Genomic DNA, 20,854 nt, shown 5'->3' with positions numbered 1-20,854 from the left:
TTATACCACATTATGTGCTATAATCAAGACTTGTGTGTGTGTTTGCTCACTTGCTTGTTTGATTTCTGGGTAGTGTGCAAAAATCAAGCGCAACAAAATGTACCCCACAATAAGATTAAACTACTAATGGCTATATAATACATAAAAAATGTTATTTTTTTTTTTTTAAATGTAACTCTTGTTAAGGCTGTATGAAAAAGGTGTGTTTCTAAGCCCTTCTTAAAAGTCTATGGATCGGCATCTCTCTATTCCATTGAGAGTGAGCTCTACATATGAGGTCCCATCAGGGGGAGAGACTGACCCCAAGTAGTAAGCAGGTGAACCAGCTGACACTAAAAACAGGCCTCCTTATTTTATCTCAAATAAAATCTCGTTTGAAGTTAGCTTTCTCTAGATGTTCCAGGGCTTTAAAACAACAAATAGCATCTTGTATGTATCTGGAAATCAGTCAATAGGGTAGAGATTTCAGAATAGGCAGAAAATGGCCTCTGCAGGATAAAGTGGAAGTTGCAAACTGGGTAGCTCTACATAAAGCTTACTACAAATTTCAAGCTTGGAAGTTACTAGCAGGTGTGTTTTGATTTTTAGACTTAAAGATTTGTAAAAATGATCTGTAACAGTGCAGGAATTATTTGGGTTTTTTTTTTTTTTGTCAAAAGCCACATTTCCCCACTATGATACCAGGGGCTTGAAGCAAAATATCACTGAGATTACTTTCTTTTTCCTGCCTCTTCTCACTCAGTAAGCTATCTGAGGAGTCAGAGACTTGCTATTATGCTTATTATAATTATCTAACTTTATTATCTATCTGTCTATCTGAACGTTTCCCCTCTTTTTTACTGCTGTCATTTTAATTTTATGGCCACTTTTTGCTAGTGGTTGGAACTTGCAAAAGGATTCTTCCCCTTAGCTACTCTTCTGCAATTTCAGGTTTTGTTATTTCTTTCCATGCTACATGAAGATAGGCTAACAGCTGAAGTTTCCCCATTCTCCCTTCCTGTCCTGGGATTTCATTTTGATACCATGGAACCTGTTTTGTTTCCAAAGTTTAGACAAAGTTCCTCCTGGATTAGTCAGGGATCCGGAACCAATATCATGATCATCTTAAAATAGTTTTCCTGTGTTTGTTCCTCCTCCTAGGATACACTTTGGGCAGATTACAAGCAATCAGCTTCTTGTTCAGATGATGGAGAACCTGAAAAAAACTACCCTTTCCAGAGTCAGTCAAGTGAAAGTAAGTGTGCAGTGGCACAATATTTCTGCATCTTTAAAAATTGGTTGTTTAGAATTTAGAAACAACCTGGTTTAGAATTCTGGTCTGATCTCCCAAGCTCTGCAGTTCCTTATCCAGTGTCATGAAAGAGGCAGCAAGTGAATATCTCTCTAATCTGCATTAAGAGTTAGGAGTCAGCCCCAGGTCATTTTTGAATCCCATCTGAAATAATAGGATAGCATTGTCATTATCTTACGGTTTTAAAGTGGGTGTCAGGATTACTAGACAATTGAGCATTGAAATAGTAGAACTAGGTAGATGATGCTTTCATGGTTTTCCCAGTCTTTTCTTAATACAAACTATTTATTTGTATTTGCCTTTAGGATGTCCTGGGATTTAATATGGCTGGTCTCCAGTTCCTAAAAAGAGAAATTGAAGCCAGGGATGAAGTGACTTTTTTTGCCGATGCTACTGACCGATTTGAGGAGAAAAAAAGGAAGAGAAAGAAGAAACAGAAGATGATCCTTGCAATGTTATGAAGTGGTTCGCTGAAGGAATTATTGCTGCCCGAGAACACTGTGATGCATTCTTTCCACCTCCTGAAGGGGGAGTGACTCTCAAGAACTTGGGAGAGGATGAGAGAACCAGACAAAAATCATGCTATATTGTTTTATCCACAATATTAAGATGGGTTGTAGGAGATCAGGACTATCCCTTTCATGTGTTCCCTGCTTTTGACTGCTACATCATCATCTGATCATCTGCTTTTGCTCTTCTTTAAAAAGCCACCTCCTATCCGAGGACTCCACATTGACTCTCATGCCACTCGTCATAATTACAAATCATGCAGATAGAGCTCTCTGCCCTCTTGCTGGCTGGATTAATTCTTTTACTTTGTTTTACGACAACATTGTTCTCCCCACCCTCTGGAAAAAATAGTAAAAACAGCAATTGTTCAGATTTGATCTGTGAATGACATGCTTCACACAATATAGCATTTTTGCCTGGTCTGAAAATAGACCTTTCTTTGAAGTTTGAGATAGTTACATTTGTACTTGCTTTTCAGTCTTATTTTTGCTATTTAATGAATTCGTCATTTTAGTAATAGCAGTTTGTATTTGACTCATAATTTTCTGATCTTAGTTTTGGGATGGAAATGGGATCAAGTGTTTTCCTCATTTAAATGAAACAGTATATTCTTTTTTCATGGGCTACAAGATTGTTAGGATTATATGTTTTGAGTATTGAGCTCAGTTGCATATTAGTTGCCATTTGCAATTCCATAAATCATTTTGCTCCTCTATGGTACAAGTGCCATTGTAAGCCTTGAAATCCCAGCAAGTCTTCCAGCTAACATTTAAAAGTTAAAAATTAGATATACAGATGTGTAACATGAGATGGAAATCTAATCTAGCCTAATAAGGAATCAGGTTTCCTCATTTAACCTTGAACACTAGCACCAGAAAATTCAGTAAGTTGCTCAGCATAAATTCATCTAAATTTTCTTACTTTTCTAGGGAAGGCACATTGGCAGAATTTCAAAATAAGTATTAATAGGTTATCAAATCTATGCCATTAGCAACATTAGCTGATTTTGATGAATGCTAGTGATTTCAAGATATTAGAGATGTTGCACAAAGTTCTTCGTGCTTTTTCACCTTCAGCAAGGTGAATAGCAATTCATTAACATTCCCTTTACATTTTCATAAATCTAAACCAAGAGATTTACTATAGTGCAGAATTTTTCTTATTTATTGCTGCATATACATATGAAGATATGCCCACAATTGTTTACAATACCAATTTATATACAATGTGTAAATATTAGTTTAAATACAATTTCATTAACCTTTGAAAACATTGATTTAATATTCTTTGCATACTAAGAATGTTAGCACTGCAGGACTGTCGTAATATTGGAAAAAATTAATCCGCTCTGCTCTGCAAAACAAACATAAAAAATTATATAAGCATATGGAAAAATTTCTAAGCAAGTTTTCTGATGTAACGTTCTAGTACAATGAATTTGACTGTCAAAATGCATATGCCTGCTAAATTCAACAGGTAGATTATACACTAATCATTTATCTTATTTGCCTTGTGCATTTAAAGTAAGTTGAAGTAATAATGGAAGTGGATTTTTTCCTTTGACATTTTCTTAAATATGGAATTCTTACTTAATGAAGCAGATGGCTTGAGATCACTTGTGGCCTCTGCCCCTCCTCTGAAATCTGGTGACACCCCCCCCCCAAAAAAAAAAGTCTGTCTAAAAGAAAGAAAAGTCTTGTCCTACCTCGTATAGGTCTCACTTTCCTCAAAAAATGCCAAAGGCAGACTACTGCTTATCCATATGATTTGAACTTACACATTTTTGTAGTTTTTAATTTGCATTTTCTGGTCACTAGACAAATATATTCCAAGTACTCAGGATGCAGAGGTGACTATTTGACAGAAAGTAGTTAGGCAGAGTCAGGGAAAAGGAATCTCAATTTGCCAAATCCTTTTCTCACTGTTTCCTTTTTCCTGAGGGTTAAGAAGCATGCCACCTACCCCAACAGTACATTCAAATGTGTCCACCTAGAATTCTGCAAGCTACTTCTTCAAAAAAAAAAAAAAGCATGTGTAGCATATAGTGTCCCAATAGATTTTATGCACATTTTTAATTTGTGATATGTAACATTTAGGTATGTATTTGACTGCTTGAATATTCTGGTATAATTCTCTTATTTAAAATCCTCCCATCAATGCCATTCATGCCTCTTACACCCAAATGGTTGCCCCCCCCTTAAACCCCAGCTTTCCTAACCCCTTCCCCACCAGTACACCCCAAGCTCCTCCTTCCTCCCAATAGTGGTTTAATTGCCACACATAAGCTCTCCTTTTAATATGGTGAAACCCAGACTTTCCATGCTGAAATACAATTGCTTACATTAATGAGGAAGCTTGTGAGGAAGTATTACTCTAAACTGAGAGGCTGGAGTTGCTGGAATCAGCTGGATGTTGGAGGCCTGCCGTCCCTTGGGATAGTTTGATGGTCTCTCATCATAGATGCTCTCTGTTAAGACTGGTGAAAAAGCAAGTTAAGGAAATACATTGTTTTGCTAAACCCTTTCCCGAGCCTTGAGCGTAATAAAAGCATAATAAATAATAAAACATAAAAGACAGTCTTTAAAAAAGAGGCTGCCTCTACTTTCATTTTGGCAACACAAAAAGCATTCAGAAAATACAATGAGACATGAGATTCCAGAATTTTCTTCCTTACTCAGTTTAGCAGAGAAAGTAATAATGATGTCTCTGTGTCAGCGAGTTTACTTTTTTGTCCATGTGGCACAGGGTCATAGACCACACCAAGTAAACTCTTTATAATTCCTTTTCTGTTAATACAGCAACTCGTGTTTGACAGTCCTGGGGCTGATAATGAAATGCCACATTATTCTCAGTTGTACAAATTAGTAATGTGTTTGTGCTTTCAGATATATCTTGGGAGATGCCATTTTCCTTAATATCTAAAAAATTAACAGCACAACAATAGAACACTGAAAAACTCCAAACAAAGACTTTGTTATAAAATAGATTGAAGTGATATTCTTGTTCTTAGAAATAGGAGCAATTTAAATCGTAGGTAAACACCTCATTTTGATAATATGCCAGCAGCTGAAGTGAACAATAGAAAGTAGGCACGGCTACTCCTATAACAACTTCCAAACACATGCATAATGTTTATGATGGATATTGCCTTGGAAAGGTTTTGTTCTGAAAGATAGCACTAGAAATAAATAAAGATAACAAGGATGGGATAAGTAATTAAGTGATTTAAAAAAGGTAAGATTGCCACTTGTCAGTGGAGTAAAGGCCATTAGTTTATCCTGCATAAATTCAATGTAGAACAAAAGGGAAAAAAACACTGAAAGATATTTGCTTCCACAGGAAGAAATAGTGTTTCAGTTTCCGTGTGAATTTCAATCTGATGGGAAAGTTTGTCCAAGCCCTCATTTCCTTCCACTCCAACAGCCATGGCAAAAATCTCTATTTCCAGTACAGTTTGCAGTCCAGCAGCCACCTAGAAAAGACAGATTATATAATTCACCACAAAAAAATTTAGATTCTTGCCTCCCACTCCCCACTATCTTGCCCTCTTTAAATTATTCTTAACCATCACCCTAAATAAGCTAGCTGGTAAGGCTTCATTTCATTTGTGACTTGAATTTTCACCATAACATTTCTACTATAAAGCCGCCTTCACTTGGAGCTGTGACACGAAATGACTTGTTTGGAGCACAGAGTGAAAGAAAGCTAAATCCCATGTAATTTTCTTGGCGGTGAATTGTGCCAAACCATTTTTATGGCACTATACCCTTCAAGTGCTCAATATAGAATTTTCTTCCAGTTACTGTACTGTATAATCCCCAAAGCTGATGATACATCATTTGAACACAAAGAAAACTAAAGAATTGTGGATAAGCAGCATATTAAAGGTAATTTAAAGAATTTCCCATATTTAGGAACAGAAATTAGTCATTTAAAATAAAAAAAAAACTGCTGAAATGTGCTCATTAGAAGGAAGATAAAGTTTTCTTATAAAGCCTAAACAGATTACATATAGGAGATTGGTATGGAAATATCAAAAAAAAAGAGAGATTACTACATCATTCTGTTAAGATACAGCAATCAGCTCATTTATCCCAACCCCCATGTATAGGCTGCTTGGGCTATTCAGTAGAGTAGCACTCATTCCTGGGGCAATTTGTTGGCTAAATGAAGAGATGCCTCACAGTTTGCATCAGACATTCTCATGTTGTTCCAATGACTTCTATAATCTTAATGGGAGAAGGAGAAAGGTGTGAAGCACATTTGTACACGACCTTTCAGAACTGTTTGAAGAGTTTAAAAAACAAAAACAAAACCTAAATTCAAAAAATGTGATCACTACTTCACAAACTTCTCCACTACTGCAGAGTAAAAGGCAGCACTTTTGGTATTCTGCTTCAACTGTCTTAACACTGGTTTTCTGAACTGTTATATTTTATTGCTATTTAAAAAGAAGGGCCATTTCAATAAACCTGGAGTGTCAAATCAATCCCACATAGAAGATAATCCATTCTATGCCTCTTTATTAATTTGTTGCTAGTAGGTTAGATGTGCTTGATCTGTTAAATCCTTAACTACTGTAGAGAACCATTGTGATTGGCCATTAGCCCAGGAAAATCTTTAGTACTCATCATTAAACTATATTATATCCCTCTAAAATTATTCTATCTGTAGCTTGTTATAGGGAGAAATCTTATTAAAGTACTAGTTAGGAAAATGGAAGTGTAATCTTTGGAGGAGGTCAGAATGTTTTTCTGACCTCCTCCAAAGATTACACTTCCATTTTTTACTGGAATTTGAGATGTGAAGATGACAAAAGGCACTAATGCTAGAGAACTCATTGAAGGGCTTAGTGTATTGATTTCTGCAAATCACTAATCAGGAACCAAATTATTCAGTGACAATTCAGAGGAAACAGACAATAGACGGGTATCAGCTAAGAAGCCCGTAATAGTTTCTGAGGTGGGGCGTGGGAAGAGTAACTGATGGGTATTAACACAGCCCATTTGCCTGGAGATTGAGGTAAATCCGAGGACACTCCCTCTGCTCTTCCTTCTGACTCCCCAGATTAACCTCAGTCTTCGGCCCAGAAGGAGATAATTTTCCTGGCTCTCCATTGGTACGAGACTTTTCTCAACGTTTGATTTTTCTTGAACTCCTCTCACCTCCCTTAGCGGCGCCCATCTTACCGGCATTAGCACAAGCTTGCTTGCTGCGTGGCTGAGGGTTAAACCACTGGGCGGCAGCAGGGGGGGGAATCTCCAAGCCGCACGCCCTGGGCATTGCTACATGTGGTCTACAGGTCATGCGGATGTGATCACATGACCGGAAAGGAGGCGGCTCAGTCAGAGCCAGAACAGAAACTCGGGTTGCATGGTCGGTGGTCGCCATTTTGGAAGTGTGGGTGCACGCGCGGAGCGCAGAGATCGGCGCTCTGATACCAGAGAACGCAGGCGCTTGCAGCCACCGCCAGTACCCAGGAGGGTAACATTGGGCCTGTACTCTGCCAGTAATCTGGGAAGGGCCCCAGCTATTCGGCGGTGGCCTGTCTTCTTGCCGGCTGCGGATCGCCGGCACAGCTGAGGAGTGCGAGGATTCGAAGGAGCACCGAATCCACGCAGCAGCTACAGACTGGTAGGAACAGAAGGAGAGGTAGAGAGATGCTACGAACCGTGAGTATGAGCGCGATGGCAGATTCCACGAGGAGTGGGGGAGTGACGCCCCTCGGTTCTCCTAGGGGTGAGGGACCCTCCCGGGGAGCCAACCCAGGCACAAGAGGGAGACCCACCCATAGGAAGTGCACCGCCAAGTTCTCTAGGAAGGAGGGTTCGAAGCAGGAGGTTCGTATCACCAGGGCGGCTGGAAGGCGGATCAGGGACAGCATCAGTCCTTCCCAGTCCAGATCGCGCTCGCCACAGTCCTCACCTGGACGTAGTTCCTCCTGGCTCTCCAGTCTCCCCACGTGGCTCTCCTAGGGGGGTTAGTCCCCTGTCCCCCCCCCCATTGCTCTCTTACCCTGCAGGGGAAAGGGGAGATCCTTTTGGCCACAGGACTACTAGCTTCCCTAGGCAGTGTTTGGCTCCTGATTTCCCTGACCCAAATTCGGCATTGGAGCCACCTAGCCTCCCCCTGCCTACCCAGAGCTCTCAGAGAGTTTTCAAAATGTTACTGCCAGAGTCATTGCCCAAGGGATTTCTTCGGGCATGCAGCACAGGCTAGGCAACAGTCTTCATGTGGTGCCCCTCAAGGTCATCCAGACCAACACGAACCAACAGGGGCCAGGGAGCTCAGAGGTTCCTTTCCTTCCACTGCTAGCGAGGGGTCCGATTCAGAGGAGGAGGTACAGAAGGATCTTGGGTTCTCTGAGGACGAAGAATCCCAGGCCCCAGAGGCCCCAGCCATCACGGGCCGATTTCCTACAGCCTTGTTCAGTTCCCTGCTGCGCAAGGCCAAGGCCACAGCAGATCTGGGCAGCCCTCCTGATCCCAACCAAGCCACGGCTGTTCCTAGCATGAGTGGGTGGGGGCAGGAAAGGGCCTTTCCACAGGCCCCAGGTTGAAAAGGAGGAGATTCCAACCCCTGAGCTCTTCCTGGAAGTACTCAAGTCTCAATGGTATAAGCCTGGTACCTTCCCCACTCCAGGGAGCAAAGATGATAGATTCTACAATCTCAATGCCTCCTTTGCCCAAGTTTTACAGGTTCCATCCATGGACGCTCCGGTGGTTAGTCTGGCCTCTTCCTCAGCGGTAGTGACGGGAGACATTACCAACTATCTGAAGACGGAGGATAAGAAGGCGGATCTCGTCATGCATAAGACATTCCAGGCTGTGTCTTGGGCGATCAGAGCAGCAGCCGCAGCCTCTTTTTTCAACAGGTCCACCCTGCTGTGGCTAGAACAACTCCGAGATAGAACTCCGCCGTCGGACGTGAGACTACTTCAGGATATTACGAAGTTGATGGCGGCTACCCAGTTCTCGGCGGACGCCACACTGGTTGTGGTAAAATATTCTTCCAGAGCCTTGTCTTCCTCTGTAGCATCCAGATGGTTGCTGTGGCTACGCAACTGGCAAGCGGAGTTCCGGGCGAAATGGCACTTGGCAGGGACTGATTACACAAGAGACAAGCTATTTGGCTTGGCCTTGGATCCCATCCTCATTGAAGACAGGAACAAGCATAAGATCTTCCCATCTACGTCCAAGCGTTCAGACCGCCTTACCACAGGAGGTCTTTCTTTCGACTCCCTGAGCAGGACTTCCAGCAGCAGAGGTACTCTGCCCCCAGGTATCCCAGGCAAGGCAGTTTTCCAGGGACAGATACAGGTTCCAACAGATCGGCAAGCAGCCCTTTCGAGGTGGGGGCAGCCACCTCTTCCACAGAACTAAGTGATTCGAGACCGGATCACCCGATCGGAGGCCGCCTTTCCTTGTTGCAGACCGCTGGGATTACATCACCACAGTTGCATGGGTACTCCAGACAGTCAGGTTTGGGCTTCAGTTGGAGTTCCGCTCCCGCCCCCCGAATAAGTTCTGGATCTTTCCCCCCTCCAAGAACCCAGTTAAGCGCTCCCTCATGCGCAAAGCCATCCGGCACCTGCTGGATATCAAAACAGTGGAGCCAGTTCCGAAGGGGGAGAAAGAATCAGGATTTTATTCCAATCTCTTCCTGGTTCCCAAGAGCTCGGGAGGGGGGGGGGTGGAGAGCGATGGACCTCAAACTGGACCTCAAACTGTTCAATTCCAGAATTATATACCGTAAATTTAAGATGGCATCCCGCAGGTCCATCCTGGAAGGGATCAGACAAGGGAATTTCCTAGCCTCAATTGATCTCATGGAGGCGTATCTCCACATTATGATTGTCCCTGATCACCGTAGGTTCCTTAGGTTCTCGTATGGGGGTTCTCATTACCAATACAGGGCCCTTCCCTTCAGGTTGGCCTCAGCCCCCAGAACATTTACCAAGGTACTAGCGGTGGTTGCTGCCCACCTTTGTGCAATCCCGATTCGATTACATTGCTACCTGGATGATATCCTTGTACTAGCCTTCTCGGCAGCTCGAGCAGAAGGGGATCTCAGTGTCACCATTTCCACCTTCCGGTCCCTGGGTTTCTCTGTCAACCTCGAGAAAAGCCATCTAGTCCCCACCACTAGACTCCAAAATTTGGGGACCATTATTGACTCGGTGGAATGTGAAGTCTTCCTCTCATAGGAGTGTAGGGATAGTATTGTAGAATTGAGTCAAGAGATTTGCAGATTCGATCTCTTCCCATAGCTCTCCTTTCCAGGTTACTTGGCAAGTTCATCTCCTGCATCGGGATAGTGCCCTGGGCTCGCCTCCACGCCAGAGAGCTGCAGTGGTTTTTACTCCCACACCAGAGGAACGGGACAAGTGATGCAAGCTTCAGGGTCCTTGTGACCCCCCCAGGTGCTTCTCTCACTCCACTGGTGGATGTCCCCGGCTCTGGCCAAGGGTTCCCTCTTCAGGGAACCAGACAGGCTGATCCTAACAACAGACGCAAGCCTGTTTGGTTGGGGGGCTCACCTGGAGTCCCAGTTAGCGCAGGGCCTGTGGACCCCGACGGACCTGTGGAAGAACATCAACTGGCTGGAGCTCAGAGCGATCCACCTAGCTCTCCAACGGTTCAAGATGACGGTCGCCAGAAGACACATCCTGGTGCTGATGGACAACATGGCAGCCAAGGCCCACGTGAACAAGCAGGGAGGCACCCACTCTGTAGCGCTACATGACGAGGCAGTGCATCTGGGAAACTGGGCGGAACGGAAACTCCTGTTGATTTGAGCAGAACACATCTCCAGAATGGAAAATCAGCAGGCGGACTGGCTCAGCAGGGAGACAGTAGACCACGGAGATGGGCAGCTTCACCCCTGCATCTTTGAGCAGATCTGCCAGAGTTCGGCCAACCGACAGTGGATCTATTTGCCTCGCTGTCGAACACCCAGCTTCCGAGGTTCATCTCACGGTTCCCAACCCAAGGGGCGCAGGACATCGACTCCCTGCGCTGCAGATGGGCGTTGGGCCTTCTCTATGCCTTCCCTCCTCTTCCCCTCCTTCCCAGGGTTCTGAGGAAGCTAGTGTTAGAGAAGGCAGAGATAATCCTAGTGGCCCCTTTCTGGCCACCGCGTCCCTGTTTCGTGGACCTAGTGGAGATGTCGATTCTGCCCCATTGGAGAATCCCTTGGGGGGAGGTGGCCCTATGCCAGAGGAACCTAGAGCACCCAGACTCAGAGTGGCTCCATCTGACCGCCTGTCGTTGAGCGGGAGCAACTAAGAGAGGCCCAATTCTCCGCTGGAGTCATCGCGACCATTGAGGCCGCTAGAAGGAAGTCCACTACCCGCATCTACAATGCGACCTGGACTTCCTTCGCGGCCTGGTGTCGGTCTGCGCAGGTAGACCCAACATCGGCCTCAGTTCCCCAGGTGTTGGAATTCCTCCAGGACGTTCTGGAGAAAAGCCTAGCTCACAGTACTCTCAGTAGGCAGATTTCTGCCCTGGCCACCATCCTAGGAGGGGTGGGCGCCCAACCCCTGTCCCAGCACCCAGTCATCAAATAATTCCTCAGACGGGCAGCTAATCTCCGCCCCCCGGTGGTTCACCATTTCCTCTAGTGGGACCTTCCCATGGTGCTCCAGGTGCTGCTGGAGGCACCTTTCGAGCACTCAGGGAGGTGAGCTTACAATTCCTAACCCTCAAGATGGTCTTCCTTGTGGTGATCACCTCTGCCAAGAGGGTGTCTGAGCTTAATGCTCTTTCCACCAGGGCGGACCTCTGCATTTTCCACAGCAACAGGGTCGTGCTCAGACTCGATTCAGCCTTCATGCCTAAGGTCAATTCCCCATTTCATAGGGGCCAGGAGGTAATCCTCCCGGATTTCTGTCCTTCTCCCTCTTCAGAGAGAGAGAGGTCCTGGCACCGCCTGGACATAAGAAGGGCACTGCGCATTTACCTCAAGCACACAGCTGCCTTCAGGCGGTTGGATGCTTCTTTGTTCCTTCCATCCCTCGGCTGGGGGAGCCAAGGTCTCCCTGACCACCATCAGCAGATGGATAAAGTTAGCCATTTCCAAGGCCTATAAGGCTCGAGGGCTGCCGGTGCCGGTGGGCATCACCGCACACTCTACCCGGAGTGCGGCCACCTCTGTGGCCTGGGCCACCCAGGCACCCATCGAGGACATCTGCAGGGCTGCCACCCTTCATCAGGCACTACCGGCTAGATGCGTATGCCTTGGCTGAGGCATCCTTCGGGAGGAGGGGCCTGCAGAGAGTATTACACTCTCGGGAGACTCAGGTCCAATGATCCCTTCTATGGACTTCTAGCTTTGGTATGTCCCATCAGTGACTCCTCCCACGCCCCACTTTAGAGACTGTCAGTTGGTCTTACCTGAACTGCATGTCTTGAGGGTGGCGTGGGAGCAGTCACTTCTCGCCCATCAGATGCGCCCTGTGCCAGGGCCTGAGTTGGGTTAGTTACAGGTCAGTCAGGGACTTCGGAGGGAGTTGGGCGGTCTCTGTCCCTTCCTTCCCAGGTTCTACTTCGACTGGACCATTGGTTAATCTGGAGAGTCAGAAGGAGGAGCAGAGGGAGTGTCCTCAGATTTACCTGTCTTCGGGCAAATGGGCCGTGTTAATACTCATCAGTGACTGCTCTCACGCCACCCTCAAGACATGCAGTTCAGGTAAGACTAACTGACATTCTGCCAGTTCAAAATGGATGGATAACACTTGAACTCAGTTGTGAGGAAAGGCCCATAGGCCATATTTAAGAAAACTGGTCTGCCTGCAGAAGAAAACCAAATCAAATTATTTAAACACCCTAAGACTTACAGGCCCTGGAGTATAGTTGACCCGCAATCCTGTAGAAGGTGGTGGTTGTTTCACCCGAAACCTGGCAAGTAATAGAAACGTTAATTCCTTTTTGTGGTAAATCAGAGAAATAAGAAGCAGACCATGGAAGAAGATGGGTCCACAGAGACATTGGCTTTCTTAATTAAAATATTTTCGATATGTGTCAAGAATGTTCAGTCATGAAGTCAAAGTTTATTTTCATAGCTTAAGAAGCCCCAAAATAATCACTTAGAATGGGTTACTAAAATTACATTCAGCCCTTTTCATTTCTTAGCTACCATCTTTATCTAAAATATATTTTTCAGTTTGAAGAAAGACATATAGTGTGACTTGGATATTTCTAGTGAGAGAATGACATATTGCTTCCTTGTAATTAGTATTTGAAAGCTCATTTTACTGGGCCTCATTTGAAGCCATCTAAAGCTAAGTGTTTGGTTGGAAATTTGCTCCCACTGCAACTTGAATGCATCATAAAACAGATGCAGCCTCCCTCCTAATCTCTTCAGTCTGATGACAGATAAAAGTCATCTCAAACAGAATGTGTATCTAAAGGACCAAAGTGAGACTGGGAGACAACCTATGTACATTTTAACAACCTCCAGCTGTTTTCTGTAGTCTCTATCGCTTATAAGGGAAAAGGCAAACTAATAAAAAGACAAACATTTTGGCCAAGGGATCAATTGAGGACTTCTTATGCCACCTGAATTAATGTGAATATTTTTATGTAATTGTGCAGAAAACCTGGATCCAGACTATGGACAGATCATCTGAAAAAGCTTCTCAGATAGGCTATTAAGAATCAGTCCAATGGTAACTTAGATCTCTCCAGAAATAAGAGTTTTTAAAATATATCTTCACTCTTGATGTAATTCTGATTTAAGAGCCATGTGGGGCACAGTGGTTTTGCCTATTAAACATGCCGTTTGCATCAAAACTAGGAATGAAATTGTCATGTAATTAGAATTTCCAAAGAGCATATATTGGAAGAATCTCAGGCAATTTCCCCCTTCGTACGTCTGCTGGTGGCCTCATCCATTGCCCAAACTAGATCTTCCTGAATAATAAGATTGTCATGAACATTGATAGAAGAAAAAACTCTCGCGTGACAATTTGTAAAATATCACCAATGCTAGCATGATAATTTTTTCCCAAAAGGAAGATTTCACTCTGAACTCTCAGCACAGATGCAACTTTACAGATATAAACCCAAAAAAGTGTTTGAAATCCACTACATTTCTTTCTGCATTGAAGAGGCAAGCTAAGTAAAGCTGAGGGCATTGGAACATTCAATAGGTATGTCCATGTGGGTCCATAAGCCATGTAGTTGGAACTAAATGGTCTTTGATCATCATAACTATCTTATTCTTTATAAATGCCAGGGAAGATAATACTGGGCATTACAGTATCACTTTTATTCCAAAATCAAAAGATTACTCTGCTACAAAAGGACCCATCAGAAATGGAATTCTGTCTCATGCCATTGCAGAATGTAGCTTCAATTGTTATAGTGATTTTCACCTTCACTCCATGCTATTCTAACAGAACTTTGGACATTGGAAGTTTGTGCATCCTTGCCAGTTCAACTCAAAGTCACTAAATGCTAACACTACAACAATGAGGACGCAAGGGGAGATTAAGTAGGCATTTCATCTTTTGGACAAATACCTTAAGGCAGTGATGGCTAATCTTTTTCCCATCGCATGCAAAAAGTGGGGGGAGCGTGGGGGAGTCATGGGCAAGCGTGCCATCCCACTGCACATGCAACCCCCACACACATGCATTTGCAAGCCCCGCCCTCCCGCCCTCTTTTGGTGCGCAATGGCACGGTGCACCCATTTTTCGCCCTCCCAGGCTCCAGAGGCTTTCTACAGTGCCATCTGTATTATACAAACTATATGCATGACTCATAGAAGAATATGGCTACCACAAATGCTTCTATTTTGAAAATTATTATTATTGATGAAATTCAGGTCCATGGGTTGCAGACGGTACGCCTCGGTACGGGTGTACCGGAGCCAGCCCAGAGCACTGGATACCGTTCCGATATGGTGCTCCGAAGGGCCCAGCCACCTGCCCTTGCTTCTTACCATCCTTTTACGTCTTCAGCGTTTCTGCGCATGTGCACAGTGCATGCAACATCTGCGTAACGCTCCGCTGAGCAGCTGAAGCATCGCAGAGGATTGCAAAAGCGCCAAAATGCATGCATACGTGTCTGCACACCCGCGCTGCGTGTCCACTTGGATGCTGGCAAGCCCGTTCCAACCATACTGGTTGGAATGGAATCCACAACCCACCACTGATGGGCTGGTGCTATTCTCGTATATTACAGACCTCCCTCTTCCTCCAGGAGCAATTTACCACTCTGACATCGTTCGTATAGAAAAGAATCTCTGTTATCTGCAAACAACTCCGTGGCATATCCCCAAACCAACCAAAAGCAAAATATTTTGATGTGTTATCCTGTGGCAGATACAAAATATATACAAACCTGCAGAAGTCCATTCCAACATTCTTCAAAGCCACTGTGGTTGAATAAGTGCAGCCCTCCTTAAGAATGCCAAATGTCACCTTCGGTGGGATAAGAAGGAATCCTGACATTGTCTGGGAAGGTGCTGTGACAGAGCATGTGCGGACTTTGCCAGAAACAAGGTCTACATTCTTCACAAACAAGAGACATTATTTAGGAAGGACAGACAGATCAAAACTCTTAAGCCATACATCTATTGATCAGAATAAAGGGTCTTAATAGATTGATATTCTACTCATTCACAGCGGCTATTAATACTGCAATTCTGAAATGAAGATTGGTATTCTGAATTCCCAATAGGCAAAATATAAAATAATTATTTTTGTCAATTGGAACATAATATACCTTGAATTATAAGTGGATGTGCCCATGTGAAATCAGTCCTGTGAATAATTTAACATATACAAAAAAGTATAATATTTATTTCTGTTCTGTAGTATGGATTTGAACTTAAGGCATGAAAGTCTATTTAACCTTCAGTACACTCCTGCATGAGAAATAGAAATCCATAATATAATTTTTGCTAAGAGTTTTATTTTTCTTTGGTAAAATTATACTGCATGGCTCCTTGGACACTCAATGCATATTGAGTATTATTCCATAATAATAGTGCTACTCTTACCTTTCAGCTGCCATCAAGCCTGTTTTAGTCTTACACAATCAAATGAACAGGTCTTACTAAATGATAAACTATGGTTAATTATCATTGGATCACATATGAGACAGAAACCATCCAACAGCAGAAGGAGATGTTCACAGAGGAAGCAAATATTTGAAACAAACTCCTTTGTTCCCAATCCTAGCTTCTTCTGTCCTTGTGGATGAGGGGCAAACCTCCTTTTGTACAAAGAATATAAGCGGTTCAAAGGGAGGGAAGGAGGAAAAGTCCACTCCTAATCCGTTCCAATGCAGTCCCCAAAACCAAGCTGCACGCCTTCCAGGATGACAGAGTGGATTGGAGTACAAGGTTGTCCATTTGCTCCAAACCCTTTGGCTACTGTTTAGTGACAGCTGGAAAAACCAGCTAGCTGGGATGGGAGGTGTGGGAGGAATCCAATACTCTTAGGTACTTGAGTTGCTATTCTATGTCTGTAACCTTTAAGTCTTGACTTGTTACATCTGATATCTTGATAGGGAAAGAAAGGAGTATACAGGTAGAGGGATGAGCTTGAATGCTTCTCTGTGACAGCTTTTCTAGTTTCCCTTAACCAAATGGTTGAACTAGTCATGAATTGCAGGTAGGATATGTTCTTGGATCAAATTCAACATTCAACTTCCTACCCAGCCAAAATATCACTCTGAGTTCCATCCATTGGATTTTAAGTTCAACAATGTTGATATTGAATAAATGCCAAAAAGGTGCTTCCCTGGAGTGGGCTGTTTTAGAAGGAAGATAATCATTCTAAAGCATTTATTTCTTATAAACACATTCTACATTTCCTCTAAAGAACTCAAAAGTGGTGTTCATGGTTCACTTCTCATGTGATCCTCACATTAACATCACCTTGAGATAGGTTGAGCTTAGGAAAAGGAATGTTTCTAATTCAACTAGCAAACTCCATGAACAAACAAGGATTTGGGGATTTGTTCCAGTCCAATGCTATCATCATTGCACTGCACCGGTAGCAAACCTCAACTGATGGCAGACTCTGCTGAAATTTCTAAAACTTGAGAAGTGGATAGAAAACATGGTGATGCATCTTTCATACCTTTTTAAAGCATGATCAACTTACCTAGAACCAAAAAGTTTCATGAAACAGAAACAATTCTAAATATAATGAAAGTAAAGTCAATGATTTTTTTTTAAAGTAATTATACTGTGGAAATTAAATTACTTTTTGCCTTGGTATTGATTGTGGCTTGTATCTTTGTATCAAAGCAGGCAATTTCACTTTCTCTTTTCTTGGGGATCCTGTAACATCCACAAGAAGTGATTGAAGTTTTGGATGGACCCGGACTCCAGTTTCACTTCCTTCTGCATCTACTGAGAAGGAAAAGAGTTTTAAGACTACAGTATATGCCCAGGCCTAGACTAATTCTACAATTCGCTGAAGAGGTTAGGGTACAACTAGAACCAAAGTGACAAAGGAGGACAAGATTATTTGTAGTGATGTTCTCTGAGGTCACGTAGGAGAAAAAGAACCTGACTGGTAAAAAAAGAGAATTTTATTTGATAACCAATTGAAGGTCTTGAAGAAATAGTGATACTTTCAAGGGAAAGAGAGTGGCATCTATTTTCAGTGAGGAGAGGCTTGCAGAATTATGCAATTTTTCTAGGTTGAAGGCTTTTGAGTGGCATGCCAGAGATTTAGCAATACCAATAGCACTTACTTATATACCGCTTCATAGGGCTTTTACAGCCCTGTCTAAGCGGTTTACATATTGTCCCCAACAATCTGGGTCCTCATTTTACCCATCTCAGAAGGATGGAAGGCTGAATCAACCTTGAGCCTAGTGAGATTTGAACTGCTGAACGGCAGCAAGCAGTCAGCTGAAGTAGCTGCAGTACTTCACTCTAACCACTGCGCCACCTTGGCTCATTTAAGTAACAAATTAAATAGAATTAATGCACATACCCTTCAGTCTTGTATTTAATATTGTCTCTTTTCTGTTAGATTAAAAATCACAACTAAGTCATAACTTTGGTAGATGCATGCAGCAATTTTAATACTTTAGGGATCAAAGGCCAGAGGTGAGTTGCCTGCATTTTTAAAGTTAGTTTTGGATCTCAAAATACTGCGAATACTGATGATAGTTAGTGGATATGTGATTTGCTATATATCTCATTTTCTCCCCTGTGTTACATATTACAGTTTATTCATAAATAGTAATATATCTGTTATGAACTTTGACCCCTCAATCTCCCTTCTTCCAAAGGAAGCTAAATGTGCTAGAACAAATATTTTCTGTACTCCAGAAAGTCGCTGAGGACAAGCAAATGCAGTGATGTAGAACACATAAGATATATGCAACTTACTAATATTACTTATTAAGTGGAGATCAACAAATTAGCTATAAAGATATACAGTAGATATTTGTAACATTTATAAAGGTCTATTAATAACTGCTTTTTTCAAAGAGTCCTTTGGAATGGTTTACCGTTTGTAAAATGGGATGGATAGGTTTCAGCATAGACTGAGGAAGAAATGGTGTTTGGAGGCAGTTCTTTAGAATGCTTACGTCTGACCAAGCCATCTCTGACATCTAAAACATAAATATAAATTCATCTGAAGCATTTCTATTTTGCTATTTATTTATTAAACAAATTTATATAACTGCCCAATTCACACAGAGGTGGATGGTTTACAAAATTTTCAAAATGCACCGTGTAATAAAATCCCATTAAAAAGTCCCCATCCCTCACCCAGGGGAAGCAACAGCACAATCAAATCAGCCACTATGACAACTCACTGTGACCAACTCATCATGGCCAACTTATTGCAGCCAACTTGCCATGGCTAACTTGCCACAGGATAACATGCCACGGGACAAGAGTTACACTAATATCAAAGAACTCATTAAAGAAAAAATGCAAAAGGAGGGACAAAATGAAATGTGTGAACAAAAATTTAAATAATTTTTAAATTATTATTTTAAATAAATAAATTGAATTGTTGAATTGTCCTGTAGCAAATTGTTCTGTGGTGGGTTGGCTACAGCAAGTTGGTCATTGGCATGTTGGCCATGACAAATTGGTGGCAGACTTGGCCGTGGTGGGTTGGCCATGGCACATCCCATTCCACTCCATCTCATTCTTGGTCCATGGGTCTGGTGAAAAAGACTCTATTTTTAGGGTCTTTTGGAAAAGCAACAGGAGGAGATTATTCGAACCTAGGTTCACTATTCGCTCTGAAAGGTTCATATATTATTTTACAGAAAAATAAAGTAGAAAAAAGAATACATAAAATAAATTTTAAAATGACAAAGCCTGCCCTTCTGCACATGGTTTGAAAACACATAATGTGAAAGTTCTTAATATTTTATAAAGCTTTTATAAAGACCAGCTATAATGAAAGCAAATTATTTGCACGACATCCAGAACAGATGGTCCTGTTCTTTCTCATAGGGCAGTTAGTCATAAGGCCCAGGCTAGTCCCTGGCTGTTGATGAGAGCAGCAGCGTATATTCTCTGTAATTGGGGAAAATGTTATCTACGTCTTTAAAATTGCCTGTCCACTTGAAAGCACAGCATGCAAGAGAAATCTTTGAGAGTTTTGTGACATTTTCACTGTAAAAAGGCAAGTGATTCCATTCCTGTGTAACTCAAACGTTCCACGTTGATGATTCCAGTAATCCAGGGAAAAGGATTGTGGGGGGCAGGACTGCTAGTTGCAGCAGGTATTGATGGGACTGAAGGTGAAAGATTTAAGGGTTGCAAGGGAATTTCTTACAATTACAGAAACAGGCTTTAAAGGATAATCAAGGAATACAGTTTGGTAAGTTTTATGAAGACAATTCCTAATCTACTATTGGTATCCAATTACTTAGAACAGGGATGTCCAAACTAGGGAACTTTAAGACTTGTGGACTTCAATTCCCAGAATTCCCCAGCCAGCGGCTGGCTGGGGAATTCTGGGAATTGAAGTCCACAAGTCTTAAAGTTCCCTAGTTTGGACACCCCTGACTTAGAACAATGTGATTTTTAAGAGGAAACCATCCAATTAGCCTTACTTATTCCCTTATCCACTAAAGAATTTAAAATGAGATTGCAGGAGAGAAAAAGTGGAAACACAGAAAATATTGCGGGGACTTCTCTCTATCATGCGTTTTTTTTAAAATATATATATACTTTTCAAACAAGTAGTCAGCTTTTCTAAATCAAGACTGGTAGCATAGAAGCCACTCTGAATCCGATAGACACATGCTGCAAGGTTTTCACCAGGCCTCTGCAGATATCACTGTACAGAGAAGCTTTGCACCAGAGTAACTCAGTTTCTAAGGTCAGGAAATTATGGATGATACATTTTCAGGCTCAAGCAAGTTTTTGCGATTTATTTATTCTGCATTATTTATTGTGCTATTAGCCAACCAGAGTGGCTGAGAGAGGAGAAGCCATATAAATCAAATCAATTAATAAATAGATAATTATAAGTAGATGAAAAGCTATCGAGAAAAACGTCTGGCCATCTGTTCAGGAAATACAACACATCCACTTAGCTTCCTTACCAAATGTTATGAAAAAAATTCTGAAGCGACTGAATTCTTTGTTAACATATTATGGCAGCTAGCAATTTAGTGCCCAAGGTGCTATTATTTATGCCACTCCTAAATACCTCCTATGGTTTCTTTGTGGTTTTTTAAAATGTAAATTAAAATTGAAGAATTGAACTGAAGAAGCTTCTTGGATGAGAAACAAAACATTTTCAAAGAAAACAAAAAAGTCCAGTTGCCTTTTAGAAAAGCACCTTTGGGACAACTATGACCTAGATGATTGAGAATCTCCATAGACTGTAAATTAGAATATATATTTTTGTGCACGTGAAATAACCAAATTTTTCAAAAGTTCTGTATTTTTTGATAAGATGTTACAAAGGTTTGGACACTGAAATTTTAAAAAATAATAATTTATAGTTATTGCTGATAATACTGTGCAAAAGATTTACAAGTGCTTTATTGGCTACAAGAAAGCCTTCAGTTCTGTTGCTCATGAGAAGCTATGGAGAGA

The 20,854-nt window shown here is 42.3% G+C and overlaps 2 protein-coding genes across 3 annotated transcripts in view; one reads left to right on the top strand and one right to left on the bottom strand.

The window, feature by feature from the left end:
* Window positions 1-3,458, top strand: part of WDR3 (WD repeat domain 3) — a 34,642-nt gene extending 31,184 nt beyond the window's left edge. The window contains exons 25-26 of the mRNA XM_081942137.1: window positions 1,141-1,234; window positions 1,597-3,458. Of these exons, the coding sequence (XP_081798263.1) occupies window positions 1,141-1,234; window positions 1,597-1,752 (250 nt within the window). The 3' untranslated portion in view covers window positions 1,753-3,458. The remainder of the gene's footprint in view (window positions 1-1,140; window positions 1,235-1,596) is intronic.
* Window positions 2,118-20,854, bottom strand: part of SPAG17 (sperm associated antigen 17) — a 123,324-nt gene continuing 104,587 nt past the window's right edge. The window contains exons 43-49 of one of the 2 annotated variants that reach the window (XM_081942135.1): window positions 18,289-18,393; window positions 17,025-17,173; window positions 15,151-15,320; window positions 12,642-12,702; window positions 5,129-5,273; window positions 4,143-4,280; window positions 2,118-3,154 (exon numbers count right to left, since the gene is read on the bottom strand). In XM_081942135.1, coding sequence (XP_081798261.1) covers window positions 4,144-4,280; window positions 5,129-5,273; window positions 12,642-12,702; window positions 15,151-15,320; window positions 17,025-17,173; window positions 18,289-18,393 — 767 coding nt within the window. In that variant the 3' untranslated portion in view covers window positions 2,118-3,154; window position 4,143. Of the gene's footprint in view, window positions 4,281-5,128; window positions 5,274-12,641; window positions 12,703-15,150; window positions 15,321-17,024; window positions 17,174-18,288; window positions 18,394-20,854 lie in introns of both variants that reach the window. The other variant, XM_081942136.1, reaches the window with a different exon arrangement.

The sequence above is a fragment of the Natrix helvetica genome (assembly GCF_964273705.1).
Source record: "Natrix helvetica genome assembly, chromosome: 2".
NCBI lineage: Eukaryota > Metazoa > Chordata > Lepidosauria > Squamata > Natricidae > Natrix > Natrix helvetica.
This window is presented reverse-complemented; position numbering and strand designations above follow the sequence as displayed.